This window comes from Lytechinus pictus, chromosome 2 (genome assembly GCF_037042905.1).
Source record: "Lytechinus pictus isolate F3 Inbred chromosome 2, Lp3.0, whole genome shotgun sequence".
In the NCBI taxonomy this organism is placed as follows: domain Eukaryota; kingdom Metazoa; phylum Echinodermata; class Echinoidea; order Temnopleuroida; family Toxopneustidae; genus Lytechinus; species Lytechinus pictus.
Window position 1 is genome coordinate 53363528 of NC_087246.1, and position 20060 is coordinate 53383587.

Below are 20060 nucleotides of genomic sequence, written 5' to 3' on the forward strand. Positions count from 1 at the left end.
GGTGTGGGAGCATATGAGGGCATTAATCTGGGTGTATCTGTGTGAGGTGCGGGAGTTTGTGTGGGGGCGTTGGTGTAACTGTGTAAGGTGTGAGGGCGTTAGTGTGGCTATATCTGTGTGAGGTGTGGAGTTAGTGTGGGTGTGAGAGCATATGTGTGATGGCGTTTATATAGTGTTGGTGTATCTGTGTAAGGTGTGGGAGCACATGTGTTAGGGCGTTAGTGTTGGTGTATCTGTGTGAGGTGTGGGTGTGGGAGCAAATGAGGGCATTAGTCTGGGTGTATCTGTGTGAGGTGCGGGGTTTGTGTGGGCATGGAGCATATGTGTGGGGGCGTCGTTGGTGTAACTGTGTAAGGTGTTGGAGTTAGTGAGGGCGTTAGTGTGGCTATATCTGTGTGAGGTGTGGGAGTTAGTGTGGGTGTGAAAGCATATGTGTGAGGGCGTTTGTGTTGGTGTATCTGTGTAAGATGTGGGAGTTAGTGTGGGTGTGGGAGCACATGTGTGAGAGTGTTGGTGTATCTGTGGGAGTTAGTGTGGGGGTGGGAGCAAATGAGGGCATTGGTGTGGGTGTATCCGTGGGAGTTAGAGTGGGCGTGCGAGCATGTGTGTGAGCGTGTGGTTATATCTGTGTGAGGTACGTCAGTCTGTGTTTTCTTTGTTTGTATGTGAAGCTGGGTGTGTGTGTGTGTGTGTGTAGATGCGTGTTTGTGAGGCTTGGGAGCTTATGTGTGGGGATGTTAGGGGAGAGGTGTTTCTGTGTGAGGTGCGGGTGCTTGTGTGTGTGTGAGGATGTTAGGGTCGGTTTGTCGGGGTGAGTTCGTTTGTGTAGGTGAGTCTGTTTGAGGTGTGGGGGCATATGTGTAAGTTTGTTTGTGTGTTGGGGAATGGGGACAGAATAAAACTGTGTGAGTTGAGTACGTAAACACACATTCATACTTTTCCATATTTTAATATTTATCTTCCCATCCAATCATAATAATAATAATATAATATAGCATAATATACAAACCAAATGAAATCCATGTGATATGGGTTTGATTACAAAGTCTTCATATAAAGGCATTCACACTGAAGTATTGTCTTTATAAATGCATTTATGCTCATTAATTGAATACAAAGAGATATGCACTTGTCAAATATGATATTTCTCTATAGCGTTTTTTTTTTCTACTAATATGACATATCTACAAGGTCTATTTTATAATAGCTGCGTTATTTTATACAAAACAATATATTTATAGAAAACAATTCTTGTCATTCTAGAAAGGAGAGAAGATTGTGTCAGTCATCAGGTAATTGCTATAGGCTAGCGTAATCTCTCGTACGTTAGGTTTTCAAATTTCAGTTAATGTATTAAATTAGCCTTCCGCGTAATTTACTGTACGATATAATACACCGTCTCCTCTGTGACAAAGCCTTATTGACGTACACAAGCAGTTTTCTATTATTCTTTGTTACATCTCGAAAATATATCTTAAATACATTTTAGAAATACATGTTAAAAGTATATTGACTCTGAAACTCGCATTTCTTTCTTTTCACATCCAAACGACTGTCCAACAATGCTACCATGATCTTTAATTGTGTTACAAATTACAATCAGGTGTTACATTTTTTATGAATATAATGATATCTTTGTTATGTTCGACAAAAAAAAATCAAGTCCATACTGCAGTACTGTCTTTAAATTTATATTTTTCATTCATCCCTGGGCTCCGTCTTACAAAGAATTGCGATTAATCCCTTCAATCACAACTATGGATGGCCAGCAACGTCAACATAAAAAATGCATATTTGTTCAAAATGTTTTCTAGATACGATGTGTATTCATACATTCATCGTCCATTTAAAGATTCAGTGTGATTCTCAATTGTTTACTAAGAAGATTGTGCATATTTCCTGTAGAAAAAAAAAATGGTCTGGATGGATTTCCATAGAGTTGAGATTGATTGAATCAATCGTAACTCTTTGTAAGACGGGACCCTTGTAAGCTTGTGCATACTGCCATCACGTTCTCTCCAAACGCCTGCTTTTAACAAAAGTTTAAACAGTCTGTCGATCCTCATCAAGAAATAATGAAAATAATATTATAATATTGATTCCTTCTGATGTAAGCTGATATGTCTTAAAACTGTTTTGAATGTTTACAATCGGGCTCATTAAATTGTGTAACTTCTTCAACAGCATTTTAGACGAATTCTTCATTCCTTGCATTCTATCTACTCGATCATTAATAGCGGCCTACACCAAACCATCATTTCATTTGACGATGAGACTCTGAAGATATTTTTTTAAATAATAGTGTTAAAATCGAGCAATTATTACATTTTAAAAATGTGTTTTAAAATGTTTTGTTTTTGGGTTGAGAATCTTTTTTATAATAATATCAAGCATCCGATAACCGTCCGTTTTCATCTGGCAATCCTAGGTTTATTGATTCTTCGGCACTGTTAACAAAGGTAACGCTCGTTTCTTCTGTAGCAGGACTTTCTGCTACTGTCACTGAGTTCATCGGTGAGGGCGCCGCGGGAGGCTGCTGAGACTGTCCTTCAAAAGGTGCTCGGGGTGTATATGGCGGTGGTGCAGAGGATAGCTCGTGGTCATTCCCTAACTGGTTTGTAGACGGTGACGTAATTGTCTCTACTGGTGGCATGACTACCGATTGGTTTGATGGTATTGGAGGTTGTTGATGTGCCATCACAGGGTTGGGAGGATAAGGATTGCTACTTGTTGGCTGAGGTGGAGGATAAGGCAGACTACTGGCAGGTTGAACTGGAGGGAGGTTAGGCCTACTTTCTGGCTTTGGAAGAGTACCTGTATTGACAGAAGCTATACTTTGTGGAGGAGTTGGACCAGCTTGGTTTACAACATTGTTCCCGTCCACACAATTGCTGGTGGCAGTTTCGTCACTGTTAACTGGTACTGCAGAACCTTCTGGTGTAGAGGTTGACATGATAGTTTCATAAGCGGGGGGTAGGTCTGTAGGAGAGAAAGGTGGTGGTGCAGATCCCGGGTACGCAAGGGGGAAACCAGGAGGAGTGAATATTTCATCGTGGTTGTCACTGATCGTGTATGCATCGTTGAAGTGCGCGTTAAAATGCTCTTCTGGATCGGTTGGTCTTGTCGCAGCCGCCTGCGATCTCCTTCTCTGGCGTTGAATTCGTGAACGGCGCCGCCGTTGATGTCTCTTATTGGACGCTGCCTCGCAACAAATGTATTTAACACAGCAGAACAGAATGGATGCTGCGAAGAGTGATGCGAGGATTATCCCCGTGATTTCTGCTGCATCGAATTCACCTGCAATTGGCAATAAAATCTAAAAGTTAATCACGTCTACCCGCAAACCTAGTGGCAGACCAGTAGACCAGTGAGCTTTAAACCTACTCTGCTTTTGGAAACTAACAATGATTGAATTTAAGTGAAATCGATGAACAAACGTCATCAATAAATCATTCATGATATAACACAAAGTTTAGTAATTAAACATCTCCAGAATATTATCCTAATTAAACTGAATCTTCAACAACTCAAACCCTGACGTGAAAACACTTACCCCTTTCGTCACAGTAAACACCTGCGTCTTCACCATGACTACAATCATGTGCTCCCCAACCACCACTGGTGATGCAGTACTCGAGGCGTTCCTCCGAACCAATGCATGCCAAATTATCCAGCCATATCCTACCCTGGCCTGGTCCAAAGTAACTTTTGTAGTAGGCTTTGGGCTGACTGTCTGAGTACCCCAGCTGACGACATACAACCTTTATATGAGAGTAAATGCATGAGAAGGTCTGATTAGCTGATGAAAACATACCCTTTCTACCCCCTCTCATCTTTCATTACAAGCAAATACATACTGTTCGGTAACCATGGTAACTGTTGATGAAAGTAGCCTACACGTTTGATTGTTTTCCTTCACAAATTACATTGCAGTTAGAAATAGCTCCATGATTAGAGCAAACTTAATTTGCAGGCAGTGGCGTAACTACGGGGGGCATGGGGGGGGGCATGGGGGGCACGTGCCCCCCAATCGGCTGACCCCCCCCCCCCAAAAAAAAAAAAAAAAAAAAAAAAAAAAACGGGGAAAAGGAAAAAAAGAGGGAGAAAGGAAGAGGAATGTAGAGGGAAAGAAGAAATTATTCATTATAATGGTATATTATATTATAATCATGTTATATTACATAGAAAACATTTTTATCACATATTTATGAAACATAATTTGCTCAGGGCCTATGTCTTCATTGTTCCTGGTGCTCGCATTGTCTGATTAACGAGATATATAAACCTGTTGTACGAAAACCTCCCGTTTTCAAGTCAATATATACCAAATTTATTATTGTTTTATGTAGTGACATATGCTTCTTTTGCATGACTACTTAAAGTGATTGCCCCATGTTAAGGTCTTAATATAAAACATTTCCTGTCCGTGACTACGTTCGCATCAGTGGATTGGTGAGATATGTCTGCTCTCCATGAATTCCTAAAATCAGTCCTTAAAATGTACCTTTTTCTGATCTGAGTCAAAAAATTTCAGCTTGCGCTTCGCGCTCGCATCATTTGGTTATTGAAATACGTATGGTTTCGTAAATTCCTACAAAACAAGCCTTAAAATGCCCATCTTCAGGTCTGAATTTCCTAAATTTTCAGCTCGCGCTTCGCACTCGCAATGTTTGATTAATGAGATGCGTATGTTATTCATGATTACAATAACTACAAATGCTTCATATGTGTAATCAGCAAGCGCTTGGCACTCGCATTAGATGACTATGGTGAGATATGTATACTATTAAGGGATTCCTAAAATATATAGTCCTTAAGATCTCGGGGTCAATATATACAAAAATTTCGGCTCGCGCTTCGCGCTCGCATTGTTTAGCGAGACAGGTACGTATCATGATTTCAAAAATTCGATTATAATGTCCCTTTTTAGGTCTGAATATCAATTTTTTTTCAGCTCGCGCTTCGCGCTCGCATTATTTGATTACTGAGATGCGTATGTTATTCATGATTACAATGACTACAAGTGCTTCCTTAAAATGTCTCCATTAGGTCAGTATACCTGACAACTGAGCGCGCTTTGCGCGCTCACTTAGTTACTCAAAATTGTTGCTGGTGCCCACCCAATGTCGTGACCCACGGTACGCCACTGTTTGCAGGGGAGCGTTTCATGAAAGGACTTGTCGGGGGTTTTAACCCACAAGTCCCATTTTATCCAACAGTTACCATAGTAACAGTATTTCTCAACCAATCAAAATGTAGGAAAGTTGACAGATCTGACAACTTGTCGGATGAAAATGTTGATGAAACACTCCCCTTAATGTATAATGATGTAATTCAAATTGCTTTAAGTCATTTCCCAGGAATATTGGGAATATTCTTTCCGATACTAAAAACATCAACCGTATTGCTCAAGCACTGTGCCAATACTAACTTGAACATGTTGAAGACATGTATCAAAAAGGATTTTTTTTTTAAATATTAGTCTTGTTGAAGAATTTCGATAGATTCAAATCGATCTCCAACTGATATTGATCGAAATTGTGTAATCGAAATGTAGGTACTGAATGATTAGCCAAGATCTCAGATGATTAAAACGAGGACTGATTCCTGCGCCATCCATCTGACACATGGTCATCAAGGTAAAGTCTAATACAGATATTTTAAGAGTTTAGCAGATGATACAACCGCAAAATACAACATTCTGCATAACAGTTTCTTCAATCTACTTGCAATAACAATCAATTCTTATGATTGTGGGCATAAACGGGAACTCGGAAAGACAAGACAATTGGTCATAGAATCGCGCAGTATCGTTCTCAAGAAATCAAAGTCTGTTCAAACTTCTGTGGATCCAAACACTCTAAAAAAGGTTTACCCAATATTGGGTAAAATGGGAACATGCATGTTTGGTTGGGTAAAAAGATACCAAATATTTTGTAAATTTTACGCAATTTTGCCTTGAAATTTACCCAAGGTTAAAACATTCATTTAGCCCAATATGGGGTAAAAAAAACACCCAGCAAACATGCATGTTCCCTTTCTACCCAATAGCGTGAAGCAAAGTAACTGACCAAGACACCGAAGCCCTGTATATACATTAAGTTTGGCTGACTTTTCGAGCATGGAAAGCGATATTTTTTTCTGCCATATTTGTTTACATTCGCTTTGAGTCTTCGCAAAACGTTCTCATACCTGCAAAAAAACAAGATTCACTCGTTTCAAGTAATAATATCTTACCTTTGCGTCATAGTAATCCCAGAAATCGTCACAAACGGTACCCCATTCCCCATTATGATAGATCTCTACTCGCCCTCTGTTTGGATATCCAGAACCAGCCAATCGCACTTCTCCATCCTCATAGTAGTCTAGCAATGATAAGCGATCATGACAATAAAAAGTAATAACCGAATTATGATGACTTGTGTTTATTTATAATACCCAGTAGTATGTGAGTTAACTTATTCATTTATTTATCTTACTATCTATCTATCTATCCATCTATCTTTCGTTCTTTCTTTCTTTCTTTCTTACAATCTATCTATCTATCTGTCTTTATTTCTTTCTTTCTTACTATCTTTCTTTCTTTTTTCTTTCTTATTATCTTATTATCTTGTTTCTTTCTTTTGTCTATATTTATTTCTTACTATCTATCTATCTATCTATCTATCTTTCTTTCTTTCTTTTCTGCAATATATCTATCTATCTATCTATCTTTATTTATTTCTTTCTTACTTACTATCTTTCTTTCTTTTTTCTTTCTTATTTATCTTATTATCTTTGTTCTTTCTTTTTTCTATATTTATTTCTTACTATCTATCTATCTATCTATCTTTCTTTCTTTCTTTTCTGCAATATATCTATCTATCTATCTTTCTTTATTTCTTTCTTACTTACTATCTTACTTTCTTTCTTTCTTGTTGCTATCTATCTATCCTTCTTTCTTTCTTTCTTTCTTATTATTTTTTTTCTTTATTTTTTCTTTATTCATTTATTTCTTTATTTATTTCTTACTATCTATCTATCTATCTATCTATCTATCTTTCTTTCTTTCTTACTATCTATCTATCTATCTATCTTTCTTTCTTTCTTACTATCTATCTATCTATCTATCTTTCTTTCTTTCTTACAATATATCTATCTATCTGTCTTTATTTCTTTCTTTCTTACTATCTTTCTTTCTTTCTTACAATCTATCTATCTATCTTTCTTGATTTCTTTCTTACTTACTATCTGTCTTTCTTTCTTTTTTCTCTCTTTTTCATTCTTTCTTTCTTTCTTATTATCTTATTATCTTGTTTCTTTCTTTTTTCTATATTTATTTCTTACTATCTATCTATATATCTATCTATCTTTCTTTCTTTCTTTCTTTTCTGCAATATATCTATCTATCTATCTTTCTTTATTTCTTTCTTACTTACTTTCTTTCTTTCTTGTTGCTATCTATCTATCCTTCTTTCTTTCTGTCTTTCTTACTATTTGTTTTCTTTATTTTTTTTTTATTCATTTATTTTTTTATTTATTTCTTACTTTCTATCTATCTATCTATCTATCTATCTTTCTTTCTTTCTTACTATCTATCTATCTATCTATCTATCTATCTATCTATCTATCTATCTATCTATCTATCTATCTATCTATCTATCTATATTTCTTTCTTTCTTTCTTACTATCTATTTATCTATCTATCTTTCTTTATTTATTTATTTCTGTCTTACTTACTATCTTTTTTTCTTTTCCTTTCTTTCTTTCTTTCTTACTATCTATCTATCTATCTATCTATCTATCTATCAATTTATACTCATAAAAATAGTTATAATAATGACAATAAACATAATAAGATAAAGGTAGTAATATCATTATGGTATTATCATTTGTGTTATCAATGACTTTTGGGCATTGTATACAGCGCAAACTTTTACTTGCCAATAGACTTCATAGAAAAGTTATTGTATTTTATTTCATGTTATCTTATTTATTCATTTTATTATTATGGTTTTTGGGGGGATGGGGGTATAATGGGTAATGACGAGTTCTACACCCTGATTTAATTATATGCTTGAAGGATTATCTTTGATGAAATCTGTTCTTGGCGATTCCCGAGATATGTCCATTGGCTACCAAAAAAAATACCAAATGCGATTGTAAGGTCGTAATTTCGATACACAGGCGTATTTTAAAAAAATAAATAAAAAGCGTTCAAATGACCCCCTCTCTTTTTTTTTATATCGTCAGTGTCCTTGGGAATCTTTGTATATCAATGAGATTAAACTTGAAAAAATATCTTCCTTATTCGTACTTTTTCTTTCATCTTCTCCTCTCACTTTTCCGTCTTGGCACCCCCTCGAAAATGGCACCCGGGGCAAGTGTACACCTGCCCCTAAATATGTCGATGAGTCGATTAAAGGAGTCATATGTTTGACTTAGGAGCAGAGCTAGCGAGGGAAGAGAGCGAGAGCATCCCCTATGACTTTTCAAGAAGTGAAAAAATAAAGGAAGAAAATACATATAGTATCTAGAGGAGAGGTCTTGGTTTCGTGACTCTTTATTTCCAATGTTATTCATTAAGACCCTAAGGTCATCTTGCCATCACAGCCTTTCAAAGTACCCTGGCACCACAGTCCCTGTGTTTGATGTTTGCAGCGGAAACGAATAAATATGGCAAAATCTGTGATATCAACAGGGATGTCTCCTTCCATTTATCATATTTAACAGCTGATGAAGAGATTTGACTGAGAGTGTGTTGAGATGGTAGTCTGATATTATGAAACTTGAACTTCAATTCTCACCCCTTATGCAAAGAGCCCCAGCTTTGTCGAACCTTGTGCAATTCCTCCAGTCTCCATGCTGACACTCTTGCAGGGTGGACTCGTATCCATCGCAGTCGACGTTGTTGAGGACGAATGGCGCGTCATCCCCCGTTCCATACGACGAATTAAAGAGGGCATACTCGCTAGAACGTTGGTCCAGTTGATAACAGGCGACATGTGCGTCGACGTCATCCCAGCCGTCGTCGCACACGTAACCCCACGTGTTATCGTCGTCGTCCAGGACTTGGACATTGCCCTCGTAACGATCGGGACCGCCAACTAAGCGAACGGAGGCTAAATGTTAAGCAGACCAAAATAGGGAAGAAAATATCAGTTTATGGTATGAGTCGATGATTGATAGTTGACGGTATATTTTAACTACATATTTTCATTGTTTTGTATATTAAGACATTATATACATTATATTCTATATACGTTATAGACATTCAATCCACATACAATTGGTGACAAAATGTTGGGGTGTATTATATCACTCTATTATTCTAAATTTAATCATCACAAATATGTTACAGACACATGCATTTAATCGTTTTCATTATGATTTCGTTATCAGAATATCTGGGTATTTTGTATTCGAGTTTTTTTCCTTTTTGGGTGGGTATTGAGTAGTTAACGAGGGTTCAGAAGAAGTTCAAATAATATGAAGTGAGTTGTTTCTGAGTCTGTTGAATCTGTAATAAGTATACTTCACAAAAATGTAACATAATAGACCGTTCTGTCGTTGGTCCATGTCACAAAATTACACGGATATTTCAAAATATAGAGAAGTCGTTCGTGCAAATTAGCTTGGGCAATCAAAGTAACAGAGTTGTCTAATGAATAGATTAAATACCGGGATTAAATGCCCTTTTAAAAAGACATGTGACTGCAGCATAAGAGACCTACCTGTCGAACATTCCACTGAAGCATCCTCAAGATGAACGCAATTATGAGTGTCCCACCCTGCGTTAGGACAATCCTGTATCCTTTCCTCGTTCCCTGTGCATCTAACATTATCAGCCCGTATCAGGTCTTCACCCGGACCAAAGTAGGCCCTTGGCAGAGCCCGGATTGCCCCAGTGAACCCAAGTTGGCGACACACCACATCAGCGTCGAGTATGTCCCATTCGTCATCACATATGGTACCCCAATCACCGTCGTAGTAGATCTCGACGCGCCCCTTGTTGGTTGCGACGTCAAAGTCATTCACCAAACGTACAGTGCCTGAAAGGGTAAGATATCGTTTGAATATTATTCTTCAATTACGAAATTCAGTACAATTTATTTTATTTTGTTTAGAACCTTCATTCTTTGTAACAATAAATGAACGAAACAGAGAATCCTTCTTTTAATCACTTCAATAATTATCTTTAATCCATTTAATTTAAAATTACTCATATTTACGATTTGTTTTAATATTTGATTTTATTGTATTTTTTCTTCTGCATTCATTATCATTCGTACAGTACATTTTCCATAATATAATACAAACATGAATCATAGAGAAAAAACATATATATATCAAAAATATCATTCCAAACAAAATATAATCTACTGTCAAATTATTATAACAAACACAATTTGCAAGAAAAAAGGATTGTCATCATATTCATAAGTAGATTGCTTGAAAGAAAAATGACAATCCTAGGTTTAAAACTCATTAAAATCAATAATACCGCAGAATGGTAATATCTGTTCATAATTTGAATGATGAACATGGAGATGATAAAGATGAGGATGATGATGACAAAAAATATAAAAAATTTATCGGCTTCGTAAATGTATTTTTTTTTTTTTTACAAAGCATTGTTGATGTCTTTGAATTTTGCAATTGATATACGCTTTAGTTAGGCCTATTCTCTTCCATTCTGGTAAGTCCATTTATTATGCTGTCAGGTTTTTGCACCAATGCGTTTTGTAAATGCGTGCGTATGGCAAGCCCTTTTAACATTTATTCACATTTTCTGAAATCAAGAATTCATTTCTTAATATCAAGAATTCATTTCTTGATATTAAGAATTTATTTCTTGATATTAAGAATTCTAATTTTTGAACCACATGAAACCATTTCTTGAAATCAAGAAGTGAATTCTTGATATCAATTTCTTGATATAAAAAAATGATTTTATGTGGTTAATAAATGGAAATTCTTGATCAAGAAATGAATTCTTGATATCAAGAAATCTAATTCTTGATATCAGAAATGTGAATAAATGTTAAAACGGCTTGCCATACCTGTGTATTTTCTATTTTGTCTATATTATTCCAATATATACCCATGTAAATGGTAAACAGTTACACTTCAGCCCTTGGCTGTAGTGTATGTCCGATTAATATATATATATATATATATATTTATATATATATATATATATATATATATATATATATATGTGTGTGTGTGTGTGTGTGTGTGTGAGGGTGTGTGTGTGTTGAGGGTGGGTGCTAGGGTCGCCCTAGCAATGTAGCCACTAACCCGTCTCTGTGGTCTAGTAGTTAAGGCACCGGCGTTCTAACCTTGGGGCCTGGGTTCGATTCCCGGCATAGGTAATTTCGGCCTCACCATTGTTTCCAAAGGTTAGATCGCCTCCGGGGAACCTTGATTTAAGATACGCCTACCATTGTTCTCTTCAATTCTTTCACAATATACACTGTTAAAAAAACAACCTGATTTTACAGAAAAAAAAACAAGATTTTACAGAAAGCAATAACAGAATCATTCTGTAAATTCATAAAACAGGAATTTTTCTACAATTTAACAGAACAGGTCTGTTTAAAAAGGGGAAAAAGGTGTTTTATTTAAGGAAATGTGTAAGGTTCCATACACCAAATACCAATTTCCTGTAATTTTACATGATATAATGTAAGATTACGCAATCTTGTAAGATTACAGGTGTTCTCGAGTCTCTGCTGCAGGAACTTCTTTTATTTTAAGGATAAATTTTCTAACAGTGTATAAACATGTATACACACACACACACACACAAGTGTCTTTTATGAGTAATTATAGTATTGTTTTCCTGAAAATTATATATATATTATACAGTATATCAGTTTTTTTTGTGTGTTTGCCTGTCACTGTCATCGTGGTATCAGAATATTGAATGCGTGTAAGTATAAGTAACTACCTTTGAACGTCTTCGAGAGACGTGCTTCTCGAAACACATCGAACTATCTTTGATTTGGGTAGCCTGCTTACCAACCGAAACTACTATTTTCTTATATTCTCCTCTTTTACAAATGCATTAGTCCTTGCATGGACATCGTTTCAAGATTACCTTTTCTCCTTTCCTGTTGCACTTTAGTATTCGAATTTCGGAATCACACATAATGAGGGCAATTACCGAGAAACATTGATTGATTTGATTTGATATTAGAGTGACTTTATTTTACATGTTTCACATAATTATGAATATAATACAAAAACAATATGACATCAGAAGAATTAACATGGTATGTAAATAATAATACTCAACATTTATAACGCGCTTTTCCCACATGGCCCAAAGCGCTCACAATTTCATTTAACTTATTTATACAAACAAAAATCAGAATGACATATTAAATGAAGGCAGTTGCCTAGAACAAAAGGGTTTTAAGGGATTTCTTGAAGGACTCAATTGTTGGGGATTGTCTTATTGTGAGAGGGAGTTTGTTCCATTCCATTGAGGATGCAACGGTGAATGTTCTATCTCCGGTCTGTTTTCTTTTTGTTGGATATGTTAATTTAAGTGGGTCTTCAGAGGATCTAGTTTTTCTACCTGGGACATAAATTTCTAAACAATCAGACATGTCATCATTTATCTAAATTAAATTTGAAATCAAAGACTATTTAAAATATGGTGAAATATGAGGGATTCTGCATAAAAAAACAACGCTTGTTCAATCCGTCTTCAGGATCCAATATCTTAATATATAGGAGAGGGACACTAAAATTGATCGATTGCATACAGAAATGCCAAAATATTACAACTGTCGGTATTCAAAGAGTGTATATAAAAACCACTGCCACAGGCTCCAAATGTATTCGGACTCTGATCAAATTATCTGAAAAACTTATCTGATTTACATAACTGCTTATTATGTATATAATATCTTATCTTTTAAAAATATGTCAACTACAATATATTCAACAGAGCGATGTATACCTAATAATTTTGAAAATGTGACATTGACGTCATTGAGAGACAAAATGTATAGGAGTGCACTTAATGATAGTTTATCAATCATTATCTGATTGTCTTTTTCATATGGATTGCATCTCATTACCGATTAGCTTGGGGAGCCTATTGATTTAATAAAACTTTAGATTCAACCATATTGTGATCAAATTGAATTGAAAATAGTTGGGTTGGGTCGGGCTGACACTTTTAACTATTTCAAACAATGAAGGATGATTGAATATGATCCGCATACCAACACAGCTTCTCAAATTTTTATTACCAGGTCTATGATGGCTATTTAGTCCAAGGGGTTGCTTTTTGTAAAAGCATTTTTTTTTTTGGGGGGGGGGCAAACTCCTATATTTAATTTCCAGCATTCACTGTAAGAAAATGGGTCAAAATTTGCACATAAATAGTCACACTATATAGCACCATATTCAAACATGCAACATCGCACCTTTTATTGAAAAAAATACAACTTTAAACATGTTAAAGGTGCATGCAATTCTGAAAGGTGCAAAATCGCAACTTTTGAAGTTGCTCACAGTGTGATATTCGTCTGCACCTGTAAGCTTCACTTTTGTTCGGTTCGTGATTTTCACCAATTCCGATGTTTATCTAATGTATTTTATGTTTGACTCTGAGAAACATTTTTATGGGCCTGCAGTACATTTGATTTGGTTATGTTATATTTGGAATGTATATGTATTAACTCTAGAACGGAAATAAATCTAGATGCAAATGATGTTGAATAATATAACACACTCAACTACTTCTTCCATTATAACTACAAAGAAATTAGGGAGACCATCTTCCCTCGGCAATAACCGATAGCAGTTATTGGACTATAACGCTCATATCCAGATATTTTCAGGGAAATTTTGCATTATTTGACATTTTAAATCTAAATATCCTTAGTATAATTGATATTATCCATCACATTCTCTTGAGATTGAGAAAGGATTAGACGATGCATGGGGATTCCAGTTGGTGATGCAAAACTGTACTTTCTTTTAATTATGTACCCAGTTTTATTTGTAACAGATTGTTGTTTTAAATAAAAAGAGAAAAACCGAACAAGCAAAACACTGAAAATATCATCAAAATCGGATGTAAAATAGGAAAGTTATGACATTTTTAAGTTTCGCTTATTTTCACAAAACAGATATCTGCACATCCCGATCTGTATATGCCAATGAGGGAACTGATGACATCACTCACTATTTCTTTTGTATTTTATTATCTGAAATATGAAAAATTCTCATTTTACCCTCATTTTCCTGTAAAACGACGTTTTATTCCTCCCCTGAACATGTGTATTTACCATTGTTTAACACTTTATGGTTCAGTCAAGCTGGTCATTACTGTCAAATCTGTAAAAATTGAAATATTATATAATTCAAACAATAAAAAAATAGTGAGTGCGGGACATCATCGACTCTCTCATTTACATGTCACTTAATTGTGCATATTACTGTTTTATGAAAAATAAGGAAAAATGAAAACATCCGATTTTAATGAAATTTTCAGCATTATGCTTATTTGATTTTTTCTCTATTGGTTCAAATCAACATATTTCTGGGGTGGACTTGATCTGTAAGATCTTTTGTTGACTTCGTTTGCATTTATATTTGTTGTTGCTTATACAGTATATATATATATATATATCCAAAGGAACTGTTACTGTTGCTGGGCTCGCGCCATGAACGTCTCTGGACGGTGTGTGCGCTCGATAAGATACCACAGTTATTATTATTATTATCATCATTATTATTATTGCTATTATTATTATTATTATTATCATCATCATCATTATTATTATTTTTATAAATGGGATATAATTTTCTAGGAGGGCGGGTGTGGAACCGGAATGGAGAACTCTAAAGAGTACTGTTGATAAACATTACAAAAGATCGGGGGAGGGTAGAGTACAGTTCAATCCCATAATTACATTCACCAATTGGTGAGTGGTACTAGCTGCAACAGGCCGGTTAATCTGTTAATCGTTAATCCATTAGTAAAGATACGATTCTTCGTGTTGATATTACACAAGAGATATAAATCACCCGCCCGCCTGACAAAATATTAGGAATGGTAATTACACATACACACACCCTCACAGTGTTATGATAAACAGATGGATGTATGGGTGAATAGGCTTCAAGTCCGTATATATGAATTTATATATATATATATATATACATATATCAAGCATTTTTTTTTCTCAATCTTTGGAAGAGAGGGTTGGCAAAATTAATTGAGACGCTTGAATTTTAGTAAGGGAGCGAAGTGAACGAACGGTGATTCCCCTCGATTTGCAACAATAGTTTTCCACCTACAGCCAATCTTACCAATCCTTACCAATCTGTCGTTTCTATTGAAAGGGGCATAATATAAATAATACCCATTAATTTGTTCATTAAAAAAATGATACAACTGTCCTTGAGCAAAAGCGCCATATACTACTAAACAAAAGCAATACCTCGAGTACATAAGCATAAGCCCATTAAAAATTTTATATAAAAAAAACAACCCATATGAAAGGGATGTGTGTTAAACTAAATCCACAGAAAGGGGAAGTGATACGAAAAATAATTTTACAAACATCGCCTACAACCAGGGTGTGTTGCGTCATAATCATATTTCCACAAAGATGATTCATCATTATCTCATTATCTTTGAAAATATATTTGAAAGCATTATTTAAGTATAACCCGTGACCAGAAAACGCTTGAAACAATGAAGCTTCTTTTGAGGCATGAAAGGCAGGAATCATGCATTTAGTTTCCCTATTTCAATTAAACAGACTAGGTAAAAGGAAATGTTATTGAAGAAGAGAGCCCCCCAAACCGATCTTAAATTCCTTTAAATGGGGCATGATAGAGTTTGATTAGGGGCTAACACGCGGAATGAATACTACATTCGATCAACGAATAATAGGTTTATCATTTTTTGTCGAAATCTGTAATCATGGTATTTACACATGACATGGCGATATAGTTGAGCACCGTTTTTTTTTGGGGGGTTGGGCAATTTTCACTTCCTTTGTTCCTTTTGGGGCGGTTGCGATCAAGTAAATCTGCAAAAAAAAAAGCTTCAGGAATTATTTATTTATGATATTTTTTGTCATCTCAAATTCACACACACCTTTTTTGATTGGATTATTTAAAGACTTATTTTAGGAACACGCATTGTGTGGCAATTTGTTTTATACTCGTAACATTTATCACTTTATAGTGAGTCGGATCGGCACGTGTGTTATTTTCTGATCAGATTTACAATTTTTGCTATATACTGACATGTAATACCAGTGGCTGATCCAGGTTTGTTTAATAGACAATTAAAAAGTGTTAATAATTGCTTGGTATAAAAAACAATCCATTGTTAATTGCATATAAATTATTGGTTGTGAAACTTCGATCTCTTCCCTATATCATAATTTTCCTAAATATATCAATGTCATTGCACTATTTCGAAATCGCATGTATTGTAATTTTTGTATTAGTTTATTGCTAGAGAATTCGTCTTATGGTCAAAGACGTTTAATGGCATTCTCTATGATATGTAAATTGAGGTTAGCGTAATACAATATGTAGACTTTAAATCAAATTCCACTCCCCCAAAAAAAAATCTGTCAAAAAAAAAATCGTATTTCACAAGATTTAATAGACCTTCTAAAGCAGATGCTTTAAAAGATATAAATACTTATTCGTACTTGAGCGTACACATATAAATTATTTCAGTGTAAAATATGGTCAAATTAATGAAATGGTCGGGCAGGCGCAGGTCTATTGGGCCGCCCCCCTCACGTACACTCTTTTCTTTTATTTGCTTACTTGCCTATTTGTCAACCTTTTGTAAAGTAAAAATGCTCTCCTTGAGTGCTGATTTGACTATTTGTGGGTGTGTTTTGCTTGTAATAAAATGGGCTGGAAAATGTTTCCCGCGAGTGTAGGTAATCCTCTATTTTTGTAATTTTGAAGTGCCCCCTCTCAAATCCTGGACTTGCCTCTGCATGGAATGGGCCCAATAGAAGCAGTAGTCTAAATTGCATACTCCCAAATAAAGTATGTTCAGCTCTTCGCATTCATTTATGATTATGTTGGAATGATGTACCAACAAGGTTGAAATATTATTTGCGTTTTACTTAGGCTTGGGACTTGCTAATGCTTGGCAAACGTAAAATGTGACTAAATTACCAGCGTTTTAATTAGGGATTTTAATGAGTAATTTACTCTGAAGAGGCAAAGAAGAATGGAGAAATATTCATTAATCACAAGAATATATCGGGCAAACATTGACAAAAAGAAAATTATTTCATACATTTCTTTTGGCTGAACAACAGGCATGCTAACTTGATATGTCTAATTCTTGTTTGTGCTCTTTGTTTTAGTAAAATGTCTTTTAAAGTTCTCACTGAGAAATAAGGCTATCACACATCATGAACATAATAATACAAATGAAAAAAAGGAATTCATTGTACAGAATTGATACATAAAACAAATATACCATATTCATACAGAAATTGGTTTGATTGAAAACAATATATTGTGCCTAACTTTTGCTATATCTTTCATTTTGGCACAGGACATATTGACACACTTTACACAAAAAACACGTCATCTGACATAAAAGATTTGAGAGCATCTATCATAAGCCTATCAATCATTCACTTTTTCTATCGCTACATTGCTATCATTTATGGAATACAATTTAAGGCTCTTTTATTGCATTGTAATTTGGCTTTCTCACCCCTTTCCTTTTGAAACCTCCATCAAGTTCCAAGCTTAAGATGGCGGTCTCCCACATTTCAAATACGATATTATATGTATTTGTTTAAGTTCATATACACGTTTCAACGTTTTTTTAAAGAGAAAATTTCCAAGTATAATTTATAGTTGACTTACAACCATATACTATTCAATCATTATATTTATTATGCTTATTGTTACGCAATGTTGAAAATGATTATACTTTTGTTATTGAAAAGTGGAAATCAAATCAAATTAAATAATAACAAATATCTTTGTTTAGAAACGTGATTTCTAAATATGTTATATACTCATGTATACATTGCATGCCTCCTTTATGGACCGATGACATATTCATCAAATCCACTTATTTTTGTGAAGTGCAAATGTATTTTTTACTTGTTTTTTTTGTCTGACTAAATTAAGGTTATGACAGTATAAGGATATGACCAAACCAAATCTAGTGTAATTATATAATATTATATTATATAGTGTGTTTTCCTCATTTTGTGTTTTCTTTAGGAATGGCTTTTAGTTTCTGATCACAAATTTTTGCTTAACAGTTATAAGGTATGTCCACTAGCGTACCTACGGGGGGGGGGGGGGGGGCAGAGGGGGCAGTCTGCCCCCCCCCCTGACGAGCCACAACACATGCAAAGGACGTATCCCTGCCCCCCTGACGAGCTTGAAGACCTTTATTGCCCCCCTGACGGGCTTGAAGACCCTTTTTTTTTTTTTTTTTTTTTTTTTTTTGCTTGTCAAATTTTTTGGCGGACGGTTTTGCCCCCCCTGTGAAAAATCCCAGGTACGCCACTAGGTACGTCATATTATTAACCATGTTAACAAGCCTTCACTCAAAAACATATTGGGTAAAAGTGCTCCATGAGAGTAATTATTTGTCTAACCAACATTGGGCATTTTTATTTATCCAATGTGATGAAAAATTTGCCCATTCTAAAGTAATTGCTGCTTATTTTTTAACCTTACTTGACAATATGCTTCCCGCATTGGGTAAAATACTGCCCAAATTGGTTGGATACATAATTACCCTCGTGGTGGTAAAAATTTTAGCCAATATATTTTTTACAGTATTCTGTGCTAATATTAGTCTCGTGGACAATCGTTCAAAACTTGAATTCATACCTGTGTCGGTCATGTCACAAATTGACCTTTAGAATTTCAGTATAATTTCGTTTAAAACACCCTTACCGTCTGCATCGATCAAGAATAAAGAAGAAGCTAGAAGAAAAACCAGTGCAGAACAATGAATAAGCAGTTTTCTCATCAAGAAGCGAGTCATTCTCAATCTTCTTCCTCAGGAAAATAATAAACTCGTATAAAAACAACTCAAACGATGTTGGCCCGACCAAAAGAGTTCAATATCGTGAATAATCCAATTTTCTAAGAATCCTTTGAAATTTCCTTAGCCTTCAGTTACTAACATGCACATGATGAGTTGTCAAAATGATTGTTACTTAATTGTGGTAAAGAGAACTTTGTATGGAGTAAAACCCAACTTGGTATAATCTCAAATACTGGTATGACAGTTCTGGTATCAATTACATTCTTATCGAAATCTTAAAGTGTGTAACAGTCTCGTCGTTTACGTTTAGGTGAATCTAGGCCGTGTCTTAACATCAAACTGGCTTTGTTTTATGGTGATTATCTCAATTCTGACTGTATCTAAAGTCTAGGTTATCAAAATGGTTTCGTAAATGATTATATGTGTTGGTAAAACGTGAGATCAAAGTCCGAATTCGTAGATAATTAATCAGACGTTGGTCAATAGCCGCCCCCCCCCCCCCCACACACACACTCACACCCAACATGCCCAAGGATGCGACTAAACTCTAAATTGAACACCCGTCATAAACACATGCAGCGAATCCCTCATAATTTAGCTAATTAGAGCATGCTTCACACGCCAAAAAAGGCAGGTCAGTGATAGTTGGAGACCACACCAGTTTGTATGCACAATTATATATCTTTCAAAATAAAGGTGACATGATGGCTTGTCAATCTAAAACCGACAGTGACACACGAACTGTATAATAACTGGATTCCAGATTTGAGGTACTGTACTATTGAATAAAAGAAAGATATGGAATATCTCTTTCCTGTAATATGAAACAAGTCCATAGACCCGGGGCCATATAGATTTGAATCAACAGTTAAAGGAGAATGAAACCTTTGGAACAAGATAGCTTGTTAGAAAGCAGAAAAATTAAAGAAACATACCAACGAAAGTTTGAGAAAAATCGGACAAATAATGAGAAAGTTACGAGCATTTGAATATTGCGATCACTAATGCTATGGAGATCCTCACATTGGTAATGCGA

General features: G+C 35.2%; 1 protein-coding gene across 1 annotated transcript; it reads right to left on the minus strand.

The window, feature by feature from the left end:
* Nucleotides 1-933: 933 nt before the first annotated feature.
* LOC129253984 (scavenger receptor cysteine-rich type 1 protein M130-like) lies at nt 934-19402 on the minus strand. The gene is made up of 6 exons (XM_054892430.2): nt 18931-19402; nt 9714-10031; nt 8787-9101; nt 6238-6365; nt 3554-3761; nt 934-3297 (listed from the first exon to the last, which is right to left on the minus strand). Exons 1-6 carry the CDS (start codon nt 19019-19021, stop codon nt 2387-2389), a joined length of 1971 nt encoding a protein of 656 aa, XP_054748405.2. The 5' UTR covers nt 19022-19402; the 3' UTR covers nt 934-2386.
* Nucleotides 19403-20060: the final 658 nt, after the last annotated feature.

Bases quoted from the DNA above. Each gene is read 5' to 3' on its own strand.
- LOC129253984 (XM_054892430.2), bottom strand. From the start codon at position 19,021: ATGACTCGCTTCTTGATGAGAAAACTGCTTATTCATTGTTCTGCACTG. The intron at 10,032-18,930 runs GTAAGGGTGTTT...TTACCCTTTCAG, and splicing joins ATTCTTGATCGATGCAGACG to GCACTGTACGTTTGGTGAAT. The intron at 3,762-6,237 runs GTAAGATATTAT...TCTCATATAAAG, and splicing joins GGGATTACTATGACGCAAAG to GTTGTATGTCGTCAGCTGGG.